The sequence below is a fragment of the Tiliqua scincoides genome, chromosome 8, assembly GCF_035046505.1.
Source record: "Tiliqua scincoides isolate rTilSci1 chromosome 8, rTilSci1.hap2, whole genome shotgun sequence".
NCBI classification, from domain to species: Eukaryota; Metazoa; Chordata; class Lepidosauria; order Squamata; family Scincidae; genus Tiliqua; species Tiliqua scincoides.
In genome coordinates, this window is record NC_089828.1 from 53,672,328 (window position 1) to 53,694,795 (window position 22,468).

The 22,468-nt window shown below is 45.0% G+C and overlaps 1 protein-coding gene across 4 annotated transcripts in view; it reads right to left on the minus strand.

Annotated features, from left to right (window-relative positions):
* The window catches only part of NF1 (neurofibromin 1), a 177,285-nt gene that overhangs the window by 10,499 nt on the left and 144,318 nt on the right, over positions 1–22,468 (minus strand). For all 4 annotated transcript variants that reach the window (XM_066634972.1, XM_066634973.1, XM_066634971.1 and 1 more), the window contains 11 exons: positions 21,298–21,438; positions 19,104–19,230; positions 17,161–17,286; positions 16,804–16,939; positions 15,634–15,791; positions 14,916–15,038; positions 14,490–14,617; positions 11,679–11,779; positions 10,501–10,643; positions 9,485–9,531; positions 7,572–7,788 (listed from right to left, as the gene is read on the minus strand). In XM_066634972.1, the coding sequence (XP_066491069.1) occupies positions 7,572–7,788; positions 9,485–9,531; positions 10,501–10,643; positions 11,679–11,779; positions 14,490–14,617; positions 14,916–15,038; positions 15,634–15,791; positions 16,804–16,939; positions 17,161–17,286; positions 19,104–19,230; positions 21,298–21,438 (1,447 nt within the window). The remainder of the gene's footprint in view (positions 1–7,571; positions 7,789–9,484; positions 9,532–10,500; positions 10,644–11,678; positions 11,780–14,489; positions 14,618–14,915; positions 15,039–15,633; positions 15,792–16,803; positions 16,940–17,160; positions 17,287–19,103; positions 19,231–21,297; positions 21,439–22,468) is intronic.

Genomic DNA, 22,468 nt, shown 5'->3' on the forward strand with positions numbered 1-22,468 from the left:
TGCTTGCCTCCACTGATCATTCACTCCCTGGGTTGGAAAAGGAAGAGGGAGACAAAGGGGAAGTATGGAGGAGAGAAAGGCGGTGGGCTAGAGTGCTGGAGAAGCAAAGCCTGGCCCATTACAGGTAAGGGAGGTAACTGCTTCACTTACCTGGATTGTTGCTTCAGGTGCCAGTAGATCTTGGGCTGGCCCTGGGGCAGCCCCAGTACCCACCCACCCAAAGATACTGCAGAGAATTCTGGGAAACACTCTTAGTTTGCATACTGGGTAGAGCTGCTGCTAAATGAGGCAAACTAGCAAACAAAGTCCTCTGCGGTGCAAATGTTTTAAGGATACCCAGTGCAAACAGATCATGATGAAACTTACAGGCAATACTTTCTGAACCGGCCCCTTTTCACACAATGAGGAGTCAATTCAAACTGTAGTGGTTAGGAATGTTGGAGTTAGACCATGGAGAACTGGGTTCAAATTCTCCCTTGGCTACAGACCTTACTGGGCAATCTAGGTCCCCTACTAAAGATCATGGATGCAATCTCACATTCTTTGGAAGGATGAAATTAAAATGATTTAACATGGAAAAAACAGAAACATGGAAAAGAAAGTAAGCCTCAGAATCTGGAGTTACTATTTTTTAATTGAATCCAAATACTTGATACCTTAAAAATTACAGTTTTTTTTAAAGAATTGGCTTAGGATTGTCTTGCTTCTTGGGGAAAGCAAAGGGATAGATGAGTGAAAGAACTGAAAAAACGCAAATTTGTCTTGTAACATTCTTTTTTTTTTTTTAACCAAACAAGGCACAACTCTGGAGTCAGATTTGTGCAGCTACAGAGTTTTAAAGTCATGAATTCCAAGGTGTTCAGCCAGAGAAGTTACTTCTGAGCACATCAATATGTATTTTTTTAAAGGCTCCTAATACCAGTGGGTTATTTTGGTTCTTCTGCTTCCTCCCACCACAGAAAAACCACACAGAGTAAAGAAACCTACAAGACGGGAAGAATCAAGGTAAGTAGTTCCCTGTTATCCTCTGCTGTTCCTTCTCCCGTGCAGAGAAGTCTGCGGTGACACACGTGTACTGCCATGCAGTCATTAGAGGCAGTGCTTCATTCTCGAGGGGAATGCTTACACATTTGGCCACTTTTAAAGAAACAAATGGCAACTCACAATTAAAGCGACAATCAGTACAAGGAAACTTAAAAACCAAATAAGGAAAACCAATAGGATAATGCTGGCTGAAATAAACATGTTTTGTGGCGCAAGACATGCTTACAGGGCTTGGCTATGGTAACTATGAACTGTTTTCAGAAGCTAAGGGCTGCTCTGGAAAACAGATGCTCTGTGAACAGTGCCCTCGTCTGCTCTCTCACTGAGAAGTCCCTAAAGCAAGGCCATGTTGTAACAGCCACTAGCTCAGGTAGCATCAAAAAGGGAGTAGACAAACTAATGAGAAGACATTTAAGGCTTATTGTCCAGGATAGTTATATAAAATCTTCAAAAAGGCTGTATACCAGCGCTGGCTTTTTTTCGAGCAGCGAAGGATAGGAAGCTGCTGCCCTCAGGCCTCAACTATGAACTTCCCAGAAGCACTAAGTTGACTAAGGTGGGAAATGATCCATGGTTGGTCTGATCCAACAGGGTCTCCCTGCAATTTCTCCAAATGTAGGCTGGTCATAGCTGTCCTTTCCATAGCTAGGATCTGTGTGCCAAATGCTTCATAAGCTTATCAATATTATCTTTTGAAGGAGACACAGACTGCTTTTGGCTGAACAGCCAGCCAGCCACTACATGGCCAATGTAGAATTTCAACCCGGGTCCACACAGCCCAAATTCATAGTTCTGTGCTCTTAACCACCTCCTGGTTCCCAGCGCACCCAGCAGCAGAAGCATTGCACTCATGTACTCAAGCTCTCCCCCCTCTCCGGCTCTCCCAGTTTGACCTAGACTTTAGGACCCCGCTTTGCAAGAAATGAACTTCTCCTTCTGCCAATGAGCCCCAGAACAGATCAAAGCAGCAGCTCATGCAAGCAGAATGAAAAGTAGAGAGTGTACCTGGATGAGGAAGCTGCATGAGAACGGCAGATTTAGAGTAAGGCAGAGAAGCTTCACAGACACAGAATGAAAGAGAAAATATGAGTGATCAACATTTATGGCTGGGAAAGAAGACAGCAAGACAGAAAACACTGACATGAGAATGCTTATCTGTGACTCCCCTCCTCTCCCAAGCTATCTTCTCACAGGATGGAAGTTACTGGTACTGTTTTTTTTTAAAAATGGCTTCAAAACACAAAATTTCACAAGAGAGAATGCCAAAAACTATAGCTGTTACTTAAGACTATGAGAGTTGGTCGACTGACATGCTCCTTGCAGCCATGAGGTTCATTTTCAGTACTAGTGCCAGACTGTGGAATGGGGAGGGCCTACACTGGACCCCTCTCCATGTTATCTCCCCACCAGCACCCTGATTGCATACTTAGTGCTACTGATGCCATAGGTATTGAGGGTTCAGGGTATGGCTAGGGTGGGTGGACTCTCTGAAGGGTTTGGTGCTTGGTCAGTGACTGGACGTCACCCCTGCTTATTTCCAAGCTTCAAACTTCAAGCATGAAGTGAAACTCATGACACTGAACAAACATCCAGCAAAGCCATAGCTGTGGCCCAGCGCAGCCCCCTTTAGCTTTAGAGGGACTTATGCTGAAGATACTTGCAGTGGGTTGTCCCTTGTTCTCCTGTCATATCTTTGCTATGAGATTTTATCTTATCCCACCACTGTAACTCGCATTACGAGTGAGTTATCATCAGGCACTGGTATTCCTGCCTGCTTTGTGGTTTTGAAATACACTTTCCAGAGACTTTATTTTGGTGCCTACCCTTCTAACTAGGCTGGGACAGCAACAGAGCTTTGCATAGCTTTGTATAGTTCAATCCCTGGCAGTATCTTCAGGTACGACAGGGCAAGAGCCCCATTTGAAACTTGGAAAGCTGCTGCTAGTTAGTGCAGAAAATGCTCATTTGGATGAATTGAGAATCTCACCAAGTAGACAGCATCTTATATTCATATTCTCCTGTCCAGGGCTGTAACTCAGTGGTACAGCACCTGCTTTGAATTCAAAAAGTACCTGATTCAGTCTCTAGTATCTCCAGGGAAGCAGGAAAGCCTCTGCCACGCAGTGTCAAAAGCGCTGAGCTAGACAGACCAATCACTTGCCCTTTACTAAGGCAGCTTCATAATCTTTTGGTGCAATGTCAGTACAGATGGCACCAGAAGGGAGGTGGTGCTTATAGGGGAGTAAATACAGGTAAAGAAAGGCCCTCTGAGGACAATGAATACAAGCAAACAAATTGGTATTTATTTGTATGCACACACAGCAGAAACCATTTAAAAGCACCCACTGAGGAATGCTGGTAGCATCGGTTCCAACAAGGCACAGCAGGGATGGAAGAGGATTGGGGTGTATGTAATACTCTGGGACAGTAAGCCTTCTTAGATTTTGAGTATCAAACTCACCCTCTTAATCTAATGAAGTGCTCTCATGTCTTAATGTAGGACGTGCCTGAAATGGACACAGCTATGTGCTTGTCTCTAGCAAAGTGCTTTGCACTGGTGCACACAGCTTCCTTCAAAATATTTCAGGGGTTATACTTTGGCTTTCTCTGTGTGAAAGAGTCCAGGGTTTCATGTAGGAAGCACCTCATATCCCCTTTCTGATTCCTTTCCAATTCCACTTCTATTTGCTCGCAGACATTATAATACTCCATATTGATAGCATACTAAATTTGGGTAGTGAATTGCTGGTAAGTGCAACTGTATGGGAGAGTCTCACTTCTGCATCTGATGGTTTGGGGGTGTATTTTTTTTTTTAATACTCACGGAATCTGGATTGTTACCCAGATATCTTATGGAACACAATGGCTTTGAGTGTTTCAGGATGAAAGAAAAAGGTTTGGCCAAAAATGTTAATAAATAAATGGGCCATGACCTGATCCCCACCATGAAAATACACTGAGCCATTAAATTCTCACAGGCACACCCCCACACCCCCCTTCCATTTCAACACAACCCCTTCCATTCCAGTGATGAAGAATGCCCAAGAAAGAGGTCATGTTACAATGAATGAAAACCACAAAGTAAAATATTGGTGCCTTTTGAAGGATGACCAGACTCAGGTTTAAAGCAGATTCCAATAATACCTCCTAAAACACTGTGGATATGTTCCTGGAAAACAGAATGCTGTGTGAAATAGCACTATGGGAGGTAATTATAACACCGTTCTGTGTTCATAGTGTTGTACTCACCAGCACATTAGGCTGGAGCCTGCTGCATAATTGACCACTGCTTCCATTGTTCCTTGTACGTGGCAGTGGTGGAAGGTGATGGGAAAGAGGATGAGCCCAGTTATGAAACATCCTTGAGAACTACAGGTCTCTTGCTGAAAAAGGCATCTAGGCCACATAAACTGCCTTGCTTGTTGTTTTCTCTGCCAAGGCATTTCACGGTAGCATGTGAAACCCAATGCTAGCCAAAACACACTGCTCTCATTGGTGTAGCGCTAGCCAGAATACACAGCTTCCATTGGCTAAAAGCACATTGCAGACAGCTGTACTTTATTACTTTTGAAGGATTTTATTGATTTTAACCTTTTCCTCCTATATAATACTGTAAAAATCACACCCAGGACCAAGAGTGATATAATGAAATAGTGGCAAGTATAATAGAGACTGAATCAGGTACCTTTTGAATTCAAAGCAGGTGATCTACCACTGAGTTACAGGCCTGGACAGGAGAATATGAATATAAGAAGCTGCTGTCTATTCGGTCAGATCCTTAATTCAGCCAGCTCAGCACTGCCTGCACTAACTAGCATAATGAAATTATGGCAGGTATTACTGAACGTATTTCCACTTGGGTTCCTACCAACCTAGCTGAAAAGCCGCTCACCTCCAAGGACCTCCCTGTGTTAATTTGCTCTCAACTCTGGTTGCAGCGTGCCAGAACGGTCAGCAGCCAAGACCGTTCCCACTGAAATACTGTGCCTGGCTGCTGCTGACAGTCTGTGATACTGTGCCAGAACCCGATTGCAGTGCACAGCGGACCCCAAAGTCAGGTGCACACTTCATTTTCATGTAGCCTTAGAACCTACGAATAAGATTCCCAATCGGTTCATCCTAAAAATTATATTCTGCAACGGTGAGTTTTTTTAAAAAAAATCTGAGATCCACAGGCTACAGAATGGCCCAGAAAGCTATTGCCGAACACAGTAACACCTTCCTGTTTTTGCTTTCAGGTGGGAAGAAAGGAAACCACAGAGCAAGAACAGGAGCAGGCGGTTAATCTTGGTTTCATGAGACTTGATGCAGGACAACAATTTTTCCCCATCCTTTACACTTGACTGTGTACAAACATAAAAAGCAAGTGAAATACGGGGCCTTTAATCAGAGTTTCGAAAAGGTCTGTATCACAGAACTTGTTCAAACCTAAAAGCATACTTAGATCAGTTTGAACACTTTAAAAAACACAACAAAAAAAATTCACTCTATGACTTGGATTCAAAGAACTGTAAACTGAAGGAGAAAATGTATTAGCCCTGTTCTGGGAACAACTAAGGGCCCAATCCTATCCAACTTTCTAATGCTGATGCAGCTGTGCCAGTGGGGCATGTGCCACATCCTGCGGTGGGGGGACAGTTTTGGAGGGCCCCTCAAGGTAAAGGAACTTTGTTCCCTTACCTTGAGCTTGTACTAAAAAAATAAATAATAATAATAATAATAATAATAATAATAATAATAATAATAATAATAATAATAATAATAATAATAATAAAAAGGACTTGCAAGAACCTGTCCAGATCTGGGACCATTTTTCTCACACAACACTCTTCCACTAACTTGAAAACAGCCCTTCCAAGAGTAGAAAAGGTTTTCTGCCAGCAAATGGGCACCTTTAGATCCAAACCACCAGCCCCAACCAAGAGAAGGTGGGAGAGAGAACTGCACCATGCAAAGGATATTTTTTCTCTTTGTTTCTCAAAGATCAGTAGCCTCTCCTACACTGCCAAATTCAGCCACACCTGATGTTTCTATGTAAGCCCCCTCTAGTTCCAAAAGTTCCTATGGCTCTTACTGCGCATGTAGCAAGAACTATATGCACACTTAAAGAGACTTGCCTGATTGGGAACCAACAACCTTTGCGGAAATAAGATAGGCAACAGACTGGCTTAAAGAGTCAGCCAAAATCGACTGGAGGTTTTCTCCATGCCTGTTTTTATACCTGCCTGTTTGAAATAACCACTACTCACCCTGAAACTTGGCAAGTTACACACAGGCCTGGCAGTTTACAGGGCTTCTTGGTGACATCAACACTCCTAGTATCAAGCACCTCTTTTGCCTTTTTACTGACTTACAATCTTCAAAAGACACCCAAGTCCTTAGAACTATCATATCTCTGAGGAAGGCCACTGTTATGCTTAGGGCTGTTTGGGCTCTTAGGCTTACCAATAAAATTCTACACCTGGGAAAACTCAATTCTGCAATTCTACAAACTGCAGAAATTACGCAAATTAAGATAAAGAGCACATACTTATTTTCATCACTGATTCTGAGCCAGCAAGTCATGAAGTTCTGCTGAACCCTTCCCACCAGCTCAGCAGATGTACAAAGATATTTGGCCTGGTCTGCCCTTAACTTTCAAACCTATGTTAGCAGCAACCACAACAGTGGCTGTAAGCATCACTTCACTGCCACAAAGTCTGATGATGGCAACTAGCTTAGACTCAAACTACTTTTTACACTAACCATATGCTGGTGTAGTTGAAAGCTTACTTTTACTTGGGTGCAGCAACCATGCGTCAGACTGGGGCTGTTCCATGGAGGAAGAGGCTATTTACCTTTTTACTGCTGTAACATTTTCTTGCCAAAAATTAGTGATATGAAGCCACTAGTCAACACTTCAAATGCCATTGCAGCAAACTATTCTGAGGGATTAAGAGCTGATTTAGGGAAGAAGCTGTAAAGATCCTTTACGTGTAAAAGCATGAATGTGACAACTGTGTATTTTGCAAGCAGGTACATTCAAATGAGAGCTGGATAGCTGCTGCTGCCTACTGAGTGTATGTTCAGCTACTACAAACCCAGATTTGCCTCTGGGTAATGTGTGAAATAACCCTTAGTTTGCTTAGAACACACACACACAAAATCTCTAGCTCACCTTGATTGTTGCCATTTTATAGCCTGGGGGAACCTGAAACCAATTATGCTTTGTCCACGCCAATTAAGCATCCAGAGGACTGAGCCAGGGCGAGCCAAGCAAGCCCCAAGCGCACCAACTGCTTGTGTTATTTTTGTCTTAAGCTATTGTCTCAGCTATGAAACACAGGCAGGTGCAAAAGTGTGCCTTTCCAGTACTAGAAATGTCTATGAGGTGAACCTAACATAACAAGAGTCTTATAGCGCAGCAAGGAGAGGGGGCAGGCATTACAGTAAGAGAGCTCAAGAGCTGAAAAGGCAACAAATTCACCTAAAGGCGTTTTAAGGGGACCCACCTCAAGGTGTGCAGTGGAAAAGAATGGAAGACTGACCTGGGGAATGCTGGGAAGTTGCAAGTGAGGTCATGGAATTTGAGAGGTTCAAGTTCGCAGTAATACTGAGCTGACTCTGCACTGCAGGAGGATAAGGAGATGTTGGCGTCAGCAGGGACTCCTCGCTGGCCTCCTCATCAATTCCAGGCAAGTATGTGTCAATCAAGGCATCGAGGAACTTCACTATGAGCTCAGCATAGTCTGGGATTTGGGTTTGCTAGAAAATGAGAAATAAATCAATTCTGCTCCTGCACCAAAGGGTTCTTACTGAGAACGGCCAGTTCTCTCATGGCTTCCTCCTTAGGGAAGAGCAAACACAGAGACATCAAAAGTCATAAATAAAGGTTAGTTGGCACACAGAGGACTACATTGAAAGACAGGAATGATTGTCTGGGTCTCACATGCATTCAATATCATCAAAACATCACAGTGAAGTTTCCAAGTCACCCATTAGTTCTGCCTCGCTGGCTGGGCAAATTTATTTCTTTAGGGATTTATATCTGGCCATATTGCCGTACCTGAATGTGGCTAACAATAGTTTTTAAAAATGTAAAACTACATTGCAACAGAGAGATGCCAAGCAACAAAACCAGCAGAGAAGCCTATCACCCAATCCCACTGCAACAACCACCAAAAGTTAAATGGAACAGATTTTAGAGCCCTTTTAAAAAGCTGGGAGTGAGAGAGTATCACACACCACACGCAGCTGGGATTACACACAGGGGGCTACTGCAGAGAAGGCTCTGTTTGTCTGACTTGTCAAGAGTCACTGCTTTGAAGCACTTCACTGTGGTGCAAGAGTCTGAGGGGACAGAGTGCACAGGCTGATCTTTGACAGTTGTGGGGACCTGTGTTACAGTAAAGAGATACGACAGATGCTCTCCATCCTTTGCTCAACTCAGAAATTCTGTGAAATACACCATCAAGTCAATGAAGGCCAGCAGCTTGGTTTAAATCAAGTAAGAATGCTGAGATTCTCAAGAATCTGTTTTTGTGGGTATGCAAAATATAAGACTTTCAAAAACCCACTGAATGTGATATTTGTAGAACCACTGCAGCCCTAACTGTAAAGGCCATCCTGTGTCCTTGTCGCACCTGGATAGTCAGACCTAGGAACAGAATTTGCTGGTGGGAAATATATGAAAAGGCCACCTCCAACTATGTTCTGGACCAAGACCCAAAACATTGACATAGACAAGGAAACAGTAAACTTTGCAAGAATTCACTTCCATAGATGAACTACTGCTGCAGCTATAATTGATTTGTGAAAATCACTCTCTCCGCCTTTTTCTTGCTGGTTACCAAGAACATATTACATTAGAAGTAGCCAACACTTTGGGATAATGAGTGGCTTATGTGAAATGTTATAGGCTGTGCATTTATGGTCACAGAAATGCTTTGTGTGTGCAGGCACACATGCAATAACCAAAGTTTGTTGTTCTTCACTCTCTTGCATGACCAAGAAAGGCAGAGTCTCCAACATGCAGGTGGTGGACAGCACCACTTCAAACTGCAGGTGGAGAATAGCATGTTTGAATGTGTCACCCATATCAAACACTCCTGCAAGTTTGCCAGCAGAAATTGTCAGAGAGAAAGATTCCCCATCACATAGGAGGCAGTGCTTCTTCCAAGATGGCACTTTTGCCACCTGCAGCTTTTAGAAATACTTGCATTAAAAATAAAGCATTTTTAAAAAATCTGTGATTGATTATAATCAATTACCGATTATACTTAATGACCCTTTAATTGGTCAAAGGTTTACACAGTATTCATCTCATCTACTAACTCAGTGCTGTAGCCTTATTAAATATGAATGTGGTTGTTAGCCTCCAGCAGAAGCTACGTGGTCACAGCCAGGTAGGCATTTCCAAAAAGAGCTGCCAAAGAGAGGCAGGCAGGCCCAGGTCCCTCACCTTAGAAAATGGTCCCGCAAACCGCCACAAGCCGTTAAACCCAAAACCTGCAACCAACGACAACAAAAAGAGAGAGCATAAGCATCTTTGTTAGGAAATATGATGTTGAGAGTTAAGACAAGCCCGTTAAGAAGCTGCAGCCAAGGCCTGAAACCAGTGGCCTTCAATCGTTTTCATGCCATGACAATAAATCAAGTATGAGCCTTGGGTCCCACCACCTGCTCCCTTCCCAGGAACCAATCTGCCCACACCTGCTTCCATCACTGCCCACACCTGCCCCTCCTCCCCATGATCCAAAAAAAGGTCCTGCAGATCCTCACTGATCCCAAATTGTCTGCTCAATATCTGCTGTGCAAGGCCCTGCTTCTTCCATGCATGGCGACCAGTGAGACTGCGTGCAAAGTTTCATGGGATACGGAGGCTGGGCAAATGCCTCTCTCCTCCACTCCTTCATCCTGGTGAAGCCATGGAAGCCGGCCGTTTTTGCTCCTGTAAGTGGCTGCGACCCTACAAATGAGGCTTCATGATCCCATTGGTTTCATGACTCGCAAGTTGAAGAACACTGACTTAAACAAACAGTCCTACTGTTAATCCCATCATTACTTCTGATATGCTGTCCTAACCACTACCAATTAGCATCTGATGCATACACTATCTAATGTAATAATCTGAACTTCAGGGAACTTTCCATGCAAAATAATAAGATGCAGTCATGTAGCAACTGCATACATGCAAGGGCTGGGGAGGGGGAAGAAGTCTCTTCTGATAATTGATGACATATGCCCATGTTTTCCTGTCTAGAGTAAGAAGTTGCTGATGGACTCAGGGGCTGGCTGAGATCAAGATGTCAACTCAAAGAAGTGGTCAACTACCATGTGAACGTGTTAAAACAGCACAGTGGGGTACATATTTTAAACAACAAAAAAGATGTGTAGAGGTAGGGTGAAAAAGGATCAGCGTATGTTCGGTCCCTGAACAGTCTTCTCCACTGTTTGAAAGGGCTGCAAAATACATACTTTGTAGATAAGACGTTTGGTACTGGGGTGGAGATTCTTCATGGTAAACCATACTCTGAACGATGCCGTGAATTGGATTCAATAAATTTGGATCCTGACATTGCGACAACAGGCTGTTTATCTTGAAGTCCAGTAAATTGTGCCTAGACAACCAAAACACATCAGTTATCAGTTCTGCGCTTGTACATCTTTATTGCATTGAGCAAATGGCCTGTAAATGTCGGTTTAGCCAATAAACTCACAGCAGCAAGATCTGGATTGTATCTAAGAGCACAAGTCCACTACAGACAACCTATTGTTAATTGTTGCTCCTTTTCCCCAGGAAACTATCATTCTGTGAAGTTGGTTCTGAATCTCTAGTGGAGAAATGTAGCTCTTGACAGCTTAGGAAAACCCACCCCAGCTACCCCAAGTACAATAGTTGCATAACTACTTGCTTGCAATTAGAAAGGAAGTGGCAACTGATGCATTTTCAGGCCCTTAGGGCTTAAGGGAACGCTCCCATGGATAAGGGGGTCAGGTATGGCCAGTCCATAGCATGTGCACTGACCCAGTGTGGAAGCTTTGCAAGAGCTCTGTATCACTGCTCTTCACCACATGGAACTTCTTTTATCCATCACTGAACCTGTCATTATTGCTAGGTTGGGAGAAAGACAGTAGTGAACTTGCTATAGTCAGAACCAACATAAAACTGGGGAAAAACTGGTCATATGAGGTGTGCAAAGAGTCCCCCTTCTCTCCATGGAAAGCAAACAGGGACAAAAACGCTTTGTTAATTCCACTCTGGAGGGTGCTGGTATAAGGAGGTAGACCAAGGAAAGTTGATGTACGTGCTGTGCACACACAGCAGGTCTGAGAAGGGTGTCCAGCAAGAATAGTCAGGAGACAATACAGACCAAGAGTTGCATTGTGGGCCTGCCCCAACACCAAGAAATCATCAAAAGAGCAGCCAAAATTCTTTTGCTGGGTCAGACCAAGAATCAAATGACTTCAGTGCCACAAACACTGATTTGCCTAATGTGGACAGTGTATTCTGCAACAGGCACACAGTGGTTCACTGGTAGATCAGGAACCACACATGGGTTATGCCCCCAACTTCAAGGTGGGTTCTACAAGCCAGTCTTATCATCAGGTAAGTGTTTTGCAAGCAACTATGTGCTAAAAAGCTGGAAACTTACACAACAGGAAAGACCTTTGGGAAAACGACACTGGCTTCTGCTAAATACTCGTACAGTATCCGCTGGTCAAACTCATCTGCAGTGTATTTTACAAGAGTTGCCTGCCAAAAAAAAAAAAAAAAAACAGGGAGGGGGAGAGAGGGGAAACCATCAGTACATAACTCCTGGTGAGCCATTGGATTTTGACTGTTGTGTTTTGCTGCGAAAATGTACTGCAGGAAAACCAAACACTACTGAGAGAAGGGGTTATATATTATCTCCATTCAACAGAAGGCGATGAAACCCAGGCTTTTAACAGACCAATTCCAGAGGGGTAGCTGTTTCAGTCTGCTGTACCAAAGACAAAAAGGAGCCTCGGGGCACCTTAAAAGACTAACAGATTTACTGTGGCGGAAGCTGATAAAATTGGGCTCTAGTCCACATCAACTTACGCAGCTATTAATCTTGATCTTCAAGGTGCCATGAGACCTTTACATCAAAAGAGCCACTTAGGTTCAGCAAAAAGGCTACTACTATGCATCCTCAGAGCATACTGACAACCTTTTATTTATTTAGAAATTTCCATCTTTGCCCTTTCTCCCTTGCCAGGAGAAATGCTGGAACTGCATTCCTTATGCTTATAAGGAATGCTTGGAACTGCCTTCTGGAACACCTGTAGGATACTTGCTCACCCACTTCCTTCCAATTCCTTTTTCAAATGCACCTTTTCCACACAGACCTGGGCACACCACTTTAGGCCACTCTCACTACTGTTACTGAAATGCCTGCATATCCTGTGTCTCTGTTCCCCTCTTCTTCCTCTACTTACCTTATGTCTATCTAGATTGTAAAGACTCTGAGACAGGGAGGAGTTCTTTCTTTCTGTATGACGTGCCATGTAAACTGATGGTGCTAGATGAGGGGTCCCCAAACTACTGACCTTGGCAACCCCACTGCATTGTCCATGGTGAATCTGGGGCCCAATGAGGCCAGGAGGCTGCAATCTAAAATGACACGCAACCTTAAAGTCCCTTCTGGGTTACACTGGTGCACAACTTGCTTCAGTGGTTGTGGCATGCTGCAACTCAAACTGTGTGTTGTGCCCCACTGGTGGGTCACAACCCGATTTTTGGACCAGGAAAAGGCACTCCGAGGCCAATGAAGCGGGTCGCTTGCTGATGTGAACAAGAAGTGACTTCAGGGTTGCATTCCATTTTAGGTTGTAGCCTCCTGGCTGTGGGGCTTGCAACCCAACAAAAATTGGGTCACAACCCACAGTTCGTGAAATGCTGCGCTAGTTAAAAAACAAAATCTTTTATGTCCAACTTGTAAGCCCAACTACATAAGTGCCAATGGCTTTACACTGAAGCCAGATCAGCTTGAGTTCAGCATTTTAACACCCAAGGCAGGATATTATAATGACTACTCTTGCCCATACCTTTTAAGCAGCCACTGCCAATCCAGTCCAAAACCTGGCAGACTTAGACTAGAACTGTCTTCATGCACCTATCCAGAACTGGGATTCTAAGCTCTGTCTGTGTATGTCCAGGAGGCTGCCCCAACGAACTTCTTCAGCACCCAACTCTCAGCCTTCCCATTCACAATGTCTTTGCTAAAGCTAGCACACATTCTGTTTTTATGTGAGCAAACGTGGATGCACAGCAAACACAGCTGTGTAGTAAGCCCAAACCACACTTGCTGAGGCATGTGCAAGAGCACTAGCAGCAGCAGCAACAAAAATGTATGGCCAACTGGGCTGGAGAGGCCAGCAGTGACTAGCAACAAGTGATAACCACCTCCAGCTGATGTGGAATCACAACAAAGCGACCAGGACTTTGGCAAAAGCAAGAGACGCTTCTTAAAACATCTGTGTGCCATTTGGTTAGCTGTTCAACAAAAAGACTGTCCATCACATGTGCTGACAAAGCAGCTTGGGTCAATTTAAACGATGATCAAGGGTGCGCAAAAATATCTTGCTTTACATTCCAAGCTAGAGAAGAGAGGAATGATGCTCTGTTCAGGACACAGCTGAGCATTATGGACTGGGAATCTTCTTATTCCAGGAGTGTCCAAACCCCGGCCCAGGGGCTACTTGTGGCCCTCAGGGGCTCCCAATCCAGCCCTTGGGAAGTCCACAATCTCCAATGGTCTCTGGCCCTCCGGAGACTTGCTGGAGCCTGTGCTGGCCTGTCGCAACTGCTCTCAGCATTAGGACAACTATTCGACCTCTCACCTGAGCTGTGGGATGAGGGCTCCCTCCACTGCTTGCTGTTTCATGTCTGTGATGCAGCAGTGGCAGCAAAGGAAAGGCTAGCCTTGCTTTGTGCAAGGCCTTTTATAGGCCTTGAGCTACTGCAAGACCTTCATTCATTCATATGTTCCATCTCTAATAAATTCATTTATGTAAATGTATTCAAATTTGAAATGTAAATTAACTCTTTTCCCCCCCGGCCCCCGACACAGCGTCAGAGAGATTATGTGGCCCTCCTGCCAAAATATTTGGACACCCCTGTCTTATTCTATACCAGAATATTACGAACTTTGACAATATCAAGAGTAGCAACAGGACATCTATGGGTTGTCCTACAGTACATCTATACTGTAACTTTATTTATCACTCTTTCAGGTCTTAATTATATCCCACCTTATGTTTCAACCCCATCTGCCTTGCACCAAAGGGTTCAGCCAGATATCAACGGAGCTTCTGTTCCATACAATTCACCCACAACCCGGAAGCTGCCTCTTCCTTTGCCTCAACTCTTTTCAATGAAAAGAGAAGCTGCTTCAGACAAAACGGCCATCTGAGGTATGGCAATCTGCAATGCAACTTACAAGGACGGTGAGCAACAGGGCTTGGATTTTGGGATCAGTGAGGACTTCTTCATCCAAGAGGACATTGGACTCTGACACTGACACTTTCCTGAGGTGTGGATGCTGCTGGGGTGATATCCTTTGTGTCTCTACAGGAAAATAGCAACATATTTAATAGTAAGGACAAAAAAGAACAGATGAATCCTGCCATCATAGCAAAACCACCTGCAACTGAAGTGAAAAAGACTTCTCTGGACAATCAGAGAGAATGTCAATGCAGTACTGGGGAGACCTAGGTCCAAATCTTACAATGTAGGCTCAAGGCCAATAATTAATGCCATAATGAGGCTAGACAGCAAGATTTTTTTCCCTTCTTCCATAATGATAATTCATCATTTGGTCATGAAAAGCACAACTAGCAACTAGAAGAAGGGCTTGGATCCTTACCCATTTCATAATCGTTTTCTGCTACCTTCCTCATTTTTGGAGGTGTGGTGATCCCTGATTCGATTTCTTGCCTTTTTGGTGCCTTTGTGTCTGATATCAAGTGGTCAAAACTCTTTCTTGTACCTATTTAAAACAACCACAAAGTCAAATAGCAGGGGGTGGGAATTCATCAGGAAATGCAATCAGTAAGCCTGTGTGTGTTTGTTTCTACCCTGTATCCTGCCTGAGCTACAGAGATTACAGATACTTGTGTGCGGTAGAAAAATTACTTCTCCACCCATGTCCTACCCAGGCAGGAGACTAGAGGGGAATTTCCCTTCTCCCACTGCAGTGCAGACGGGAGTGGGTGGGTTACAAAGTACAGCAACAGTCTGTGGAAAGCCAGTTCACAAAACTTATAAGAGTGGACACTGATTAAATTTTAATTTCTTTTAATAAACAAAGGGGGGGGGGAGCATAACGCCCAGGAATCCTTATGGAGAGTTTACAGAATCATAGTGCTTTGTTACAACCACAGCCTGAGATATTCTGGTGCCTGGCAGGAAATTCTCATGGCACTCCTTTCCCATGTTCACAAACTAACCGTGGCGCATTCCACCGAGACTGTTTACAGTAGGTGGGCAAAACAGGTGGAAGCTAGATGTAGGTACTGGCAGTGAGCAAATATGCTATTTTCTAACCTTTGGGAATGAAAAGGAGGATTAAGCTCCACACTAACCAAGTAGCTTTTTAGTGTTGGCTTGAGAAGGCTGCCCCATATCCAAACTCATGGACTTCCTTGTGCGTGGACTGATCTGCCCCGCGGTTGGGTAACAGGCAGCCAGATGTCTGTCAGAGCTCTTGGGAGAAGACCACGGCTGGTTTTCCCTTAGTGTTCTGAAAGGGAGGAGAGAATGGAAGTTCACAAATCACAGCTTCTTCTTACTGTACAGAGAAAGTGAGACATAATCATTCCCCCCCCCTTTGGCGTTTCAGGGGGACGCTCTCTCTGCCACATGGCTACAGCATCACTCTTTCAAAGCCAGGGCCGCTGGTAACCTTGGCTGCCTCAGAGTGTGAGGGAAGACAGCAAAGCCCTCTTCTTCAGCCAGGCTAAGGCCAACTGCCATTTAGCATCTCACCTCCCAGAACTGCCTCTGCAGCCATTCCACCTGGCTCCAGCAGAGAAGAGATGTTTCAGTGATCCCCCCTGGTGGCTTGGCTTGGACCACATGCCATTTGGCTTTTAGAACCATCTTTTCAGAATTCTGAATTTGCTTATTTTTCCCCCTCCCACAGCCTCTTTTCCATATATCTTGTCTGTTAGCCAATATTCTGAACTATAAACTGCCTTGAGTGCTTCGACAAGAAGATGGTATTTAAATGTAGGAAGCAAAATAGACCAGGGGCTGGCAACTTACAGTCCATGGGAAGATCCCAGCCCACCACCCAAAGTCGTCTGGCCCACGGGGAGCTTGGTTTGGGAAGTAAAGCGCCTGCCTAATTTGCCACACACTGGATAGGGATGGAAGAGCCAACAGCTCAGGCTCATGGCATCCCTGTGCTGTGAGCCTGGGCGAGTGGCTCTGCTATTTCCTGTCTGGGCACACAGCAAACTGGGCAGGAGGCTTCCTCACTCAAGCTGAACCTTGCACAGCTGCTTCCGGGAGCTTGGCAACCCAGAAGTTTGCTGGTGCGATGTCATCACCGAATGCCCTTTAGCCTGAAAACGTTGCCGACCCCTGCTGTAGACCGAGTTCCCTGTCTAGGCAGCAATGTTTGAGCTGTTCCCAGAAGCAGCTGACGGAAACTAGATAAATGATCCTGAACAAAATGTACTTGTCTTCTGAGACTGTGTTGCTCACAACTGGCATGGCTCTCGTTGCAGAAGGGAGAGATGCCTACTGACCTATAACTGGCGTCACTGTGATGTATGGGATAAGTCTCCATGGGAACATTTTCCATTGAAACATCTGTCAGCAGAAGAGATTTCCTGTGCTTGAGGCTGCAACGACTTCGGACCTCCTCAGAAACCGTCAGCAAAGCTGGAAGGACAAAAAGGAGGCAAAACGAAGGTTCAAAGTCCATGTTTCACAACAGAACCATCCAAGCACTGAGGTCAAGTTATCAAATGCACATTTTATGTATGCACATACTTATAGCGCCCCTCCTCCATGGAGCTCTGGGTCGCATACATGGTTCCTTCCCTCCTTTTGACCTCACAACAACCCTGAGAGGTAAGCCTAAACCAGTTCAGTTTCTTTACCTGCAAGGTAAGCCACACTCTGGGTATTCACTTCAAACTTGTCACTCGCCTTGTTCACCAGAGCAAGGAGTGTGTGCAGGATCCTGACAGTTCTGGCTACGATGGTGGGAGAGGGATGCCGATAGCCTGAAATCACACACACATAAAAGGGCAATGAGTTGTCGGTCACCTACAGGGTAAGCCCCTTAAGGGGCGGCAGAAGGGTGAAGGCAGTGACCCAATCCGCAGGATCGCGCCACTGTGGGGGCAGAAGGAGCTTTTCTCTAATGTGCCCTCCCTCTGCTGGGGTTTGGGGAGACCTGCAGAGCCCTCTGCCGGGCTCCCCGCAGCTTGTAAACAGTTTAAAAAAAAATAGCAACCCACTTCCGGTTTTGCAATTGCAACCTGGAAGTGGGTCACAATCTTTTTTTTTTTAACTGTTTACAAGCTGTGGCGAGCCTTGCAGAGGGCTCCTTGAGCCTCCCCACATCCCCTGGACCCTGGTTAGAAGAAAGCCCCCTCTGCCCCTGCAGTGGTGCAATCCTGGGGATTGCATTGCCGCCGTTTCCCTGCCCCCCACAAGGACTAATCTCAGGGCTCAAACTCCAAGCGAGTTTGAGAACCCCTGTTATAGGAGACCATTCAAAACTGGAATACTCCCCCACAATCTGATATGGTGCAGCCAATTCTTTTAAAAAAATATACAGGACACCAAAAATGGGATACCCCCCACAATTTGATATGGTGCAGTCAGTGACCTCGGTGATATGGCACCTGCGGTGATGTGCTCCCCTTCCTGTGCTGCACTGGTAGCACCAGAAACCCAAGGCTGTGTGGGAGGAGCCAGCTCCAATGTGACTTCAGGCCGCCCACATTATTAGGGCAGTAAGACAAGGTGACACCCAGCAGCAAATCCGGGTGGTTGAGCAAATGGCAGAAAAGGGCCTAAGGTGTATTGACAGAAGGCATCACAGGCTGATTCCAGAACATAAATATTTGGCCTGCTGATACTTCTATTGTGGACTGTTTGATTTGCTTTAATTTTATTATGCAACCACATTTCAGAGCTTCCTTGAAGCGGAAAGAGCCGCGTCAGAGTTTGAAACAAAGTGTACATGTGTCAATGCATCTGCAACTGCACATATCAAACATGTTCACACATTAGTAAGCATCGACCAGCACGAGTACTGCATAGATATACGTCACTCCATAAGCAAGAGGAGCAACGCAGCAAAACAAAACCAGAAGCCCACATCATCGTTCATAAACCATCAGCAGGAACTTAAGAGACATTCAATCTATGATCAGGAACACAATGGTAAGGGGGGTAAAAAAGAAAGCCCCAGTGGTGACTTTGGGCCACAGCTAATATGAAGCCAGTCCTGATATGACAATGTTTTTATCTGAATCTGACAAATGAAGAGTCTGTTATTTGGAAACCTGACCAATATGATTCTCCCAACAGTTTCCAGAGGGAGCTTTTTCCAGCTTGTCCTTGGCATAATGGAGGAAAAGAGGAAAGGAAGGACTGAAAATGAAAACTCTGGGTGCTTCCCAAAGATCTTTGTACCCTGGGTTTTACCTGGACCCCAGTTCCTCAGGGGCAGGGGTTCACTGCCAACCCTCTTCCCCTCTATGCACTCTGCCTCCAAGGAAGTCTGCCTTGGTCTGCGCTTTGTAGCTCCCAAGCAGCACAAGATATCCAGATATCCTAATGATATTCCCCATCATTAGGGGAATGGGGTTGTGGCTCCTGGCAGTGTTGAACTGGCTGTGGGCAGGGCCTGACTGGCTGCCAAGGGAACAACAGAAGTGCCATGGTCGCACACCAGCTCTTTGCTTTGGGTGGCAGTGTTACAGCAGCCTCTCAGAGGTTCTGGCTTTTGGGGACCAGACAGAGATCCAAGACACATTTAATGGAATAGCAGAAGCCCACCACCCAGTACACCGAGACGCCTTCCTACCTTTTAGCAGATGGCCCACCAGTGCAAAGTTGAAGTTGGAATTGAAATTGAGTCCTACAAAGTGATCCATCTGCTTGCAGTGCCACTCCAAAGGCCTCCTGATCTCCATGAAGACCTCTTCAGGGCTCTGGGATGGAGGCAAAATTATATAAAGTACATTTGGCCGAATTCATGACCACTGAGTGGTGTCACTAGGATTTGCGACACCCTATACAGGAGGCCAGCGTGTCACCCCTATGACGGACCTCCTCCCAGGCAGTGGGCGGTGCAACACCCCGGGGGATGGGTGTGGTGATGTACAATTGCCCCACCCCTGAGGGCTTTTTGGCTGTACCTTTTGATCGAATAGAGATATTGCAACACAGTTTGCTTCACCGCATTCTGCATGAAATTCCACATCAACTGATATATAATATGATGGTATTATTTGAAAATACCAAGTTTTTGAAAATCTTGGCCAGTAGTGGTGTCACTCCCCCTGTGTGCTTCACTTGGTGCTGCCACACCCCCATCGCCCGCCCCCCCAGTGACACCACTCCACCACTACATTATGAACGTTCTAGAACGGGGTGGGACTGTAATGTTTATAATTAAATTAACTAAAATGGGCTACAAAGGTGCCTCTGTTCGACTGAGCAGCAGCCAGTCTTCAATGATTTTAAAACAAGGGCTTATAAAAACTGCAGATGACCACCATCACCTCTGGCATGAGAAAGAAGTGGGGAAACATCTCTCCTAAGATGGTTGCTGGGACACACTTTTGATCTGCTATTTTCTCCCTCACACTTGCTTCAGTTCATCAACTGCTTAACTAACATGCTTTCAGTTGTCAATAACCCCAACATTTCCTGGTAAAAGAATTTATAGTTTTGGCTGGTACAGATGAGCACTTCCTTTAAAAAGGCAAAATGATGCCCTTGTGCTTATGCTGCAATTGCCTGTCGAAAGCTTAGGCGCCTCCAGAATAGTGAAGCTTTTCCTTCTACATGTAACCTATTCTGATGTATTTTTAAGGTGAGAATCACTTTTTTATTTAATGTTATTAATAGGCCACCTTTCAACCAAAGGGCTCAGAAAGGGCTTTTAATACCATCTTTACCTTAACAACCCAGTGAGGCAGGATACAGTGACACAGCCCAAGGTCACCCAGTGAGCTTGATGGCTTTGGGGAGTTCTGAACTTAGCCCCCACAGCCCTTGTTCCAACACTTTACATCCACCATACCACTCACTAGTGCTTTGATGGGATTGCCCTGAAATACCAAGGAATTTGGAAATAAACCACCCACCCTTTATCATGACACAAAGAAATCAGCAAACATAGCAGTGCTTACCCTGAAATTTGCATGTATTCATCAACAGCCATTTGTCCTGGCTATTGCAAAGGAAGGCTCAACACAGCAAGGCCTCTTTCTGTAAGTCTGTCTGGGCTGGCACCATTTCATTCCTCCCCTCCCAGAACTGCCTCTATCAGCAGCCATTTCTCTTACCACTCCCCAGAGGGGACGTGAGACAGTGAGGCCCTTTCCATCAGCCTGGCTGGACCCAACTACCAGAGGATTCCTTCTCTCCTACAACTGTCATCCTCCGTGACCAATCCACCTGGTTATAACACCACTAAGGTTTCAGAACAATATGAAAGAATCAAGACCTCAATGTGTTCTTCTGTTCCCTTCCCCACTGCGTTGTATCATAAATCTTAAGAATGTGAGCCATTATACGTAAGCTACCTTGAGTGCTTTGGAAGAAAGGTAGGTAGTGAAAACAAGCCAATGAATAAGTAAATGACCATCCCGGAAAAGAGGAGTTTAAAGAGTGCTTTGCTTCCGCAATCAAATTTCTTTTGCCTTCAATATGTATTTTAGCTTGCAGCAAAACTCAGATGATTCCAAGATGCAACAGACAATCTTAGGCAACATTTTTACAACTTCATGACTATTCTGAAGGGTTTGGGGGTGGACAGGCAATTCCATTTCTTTTTATCTCAGAGCATATCTTCAAAGTTTTGGTTCTCAATACTCAAGGTATTGTCCAACCAAGAAGCCAGGCAAGTTTTTGAGCCAGTTCCACCACCAGCACAGAAAAGAAAAACAAAGGATGTCAAGCATACAACAAAGAGAAGTATTCATTTTTAAAAAATAAATAATAGACATGAAAGCACGGATGAGGTTTCTCTGGTGAGTGGCTTGTCTTACTTTGTCATTGAACACTCGAAGGTTGTCCAAGGTATGGAGGTTTTGTTCAAGGAGAGCTGTACCCGCTGAATAGAGGTTGACTTCGTCCAGCTGCAGGACGGCCATGGCCACCCAGAAGAGGGCCTTGTGCATCGGCGAGTCCTGGCAGAAAGAAAAGGGACAGGGAGATTTAAATACAAAACCTGCTTCCATAGTGAGATCTCCAGAACAGAAACCAGCTTCATCTCTGTTGGTTGTGCTCTGCCTCCCTTCTCCTGTCTTGGTCTTATTATTTGTCAATAATGATAATTTGTGTATTGCTCTCAAATGCAAAAAATGCCTCACATATATCTTGATGCAATTCTTACAACACTGTAATACAAGTGGACATTATCACTCCCATGTTGCAGCTGGGAAGCCGCAGGTGAGAGGGACTGGCTGTTCTAAACATTCTAAAGACTTGAACCAGGGAAGTCCTGTTCAACTTCCTCTTCCTAGCTTAGTCTCTTAGTCAATATACTACACCAGTAAATAGTATCATTGGGCTATACCAGCTCTATACAGTGGGCTCTCGATATCTGTGGGGGACCTGTTCCAGGACTCTTTGTGGATATCAATATCCATGGATAATTAAATCCGTGGGGAATTCAGCATGGCTATAACTCAGGTGGGGGTCATGCACAGCCTTCCTGCACCTCACTTCAGACCACATCCAGGAGGTGCTTTGAGGCCCTCTAGCCATGGGCTCTGCATCCACAGATGCTCCAATCCAGGGATAAGGAGGGCCCTCTGTATCTATATAGCACCACCAGTATGCATGGCATTTTACAGTGTATGAAAGAACAAGACCCTGTTCCAAGAAGCTTACATTCTGTAGTAGGGAAGGCAATGGATGAAGAAAAAGGAAGTGGAGGCAGGAATAAAGATCGGAGTAAAATACAGTCGTGTCGGTTGTATTCAAACTGGGACAAAGATGACTATTACATACTACAGAACCTATGGTTTGAGCTGGATTAACACAAACCAGAAAGTGAAGGTACAGTATCAAAGTGCAGAAAGAGAAGGAATGCACGAGACTGACATGCCACCCCAGCAGCTCCATGGCTCAAGCAGCAATGCCTTAACAAGGCCTGCATAAAACTGCCCTTACCATGAATGTATCATCAGTATTTCAAAATTCCCCATCTGGGAG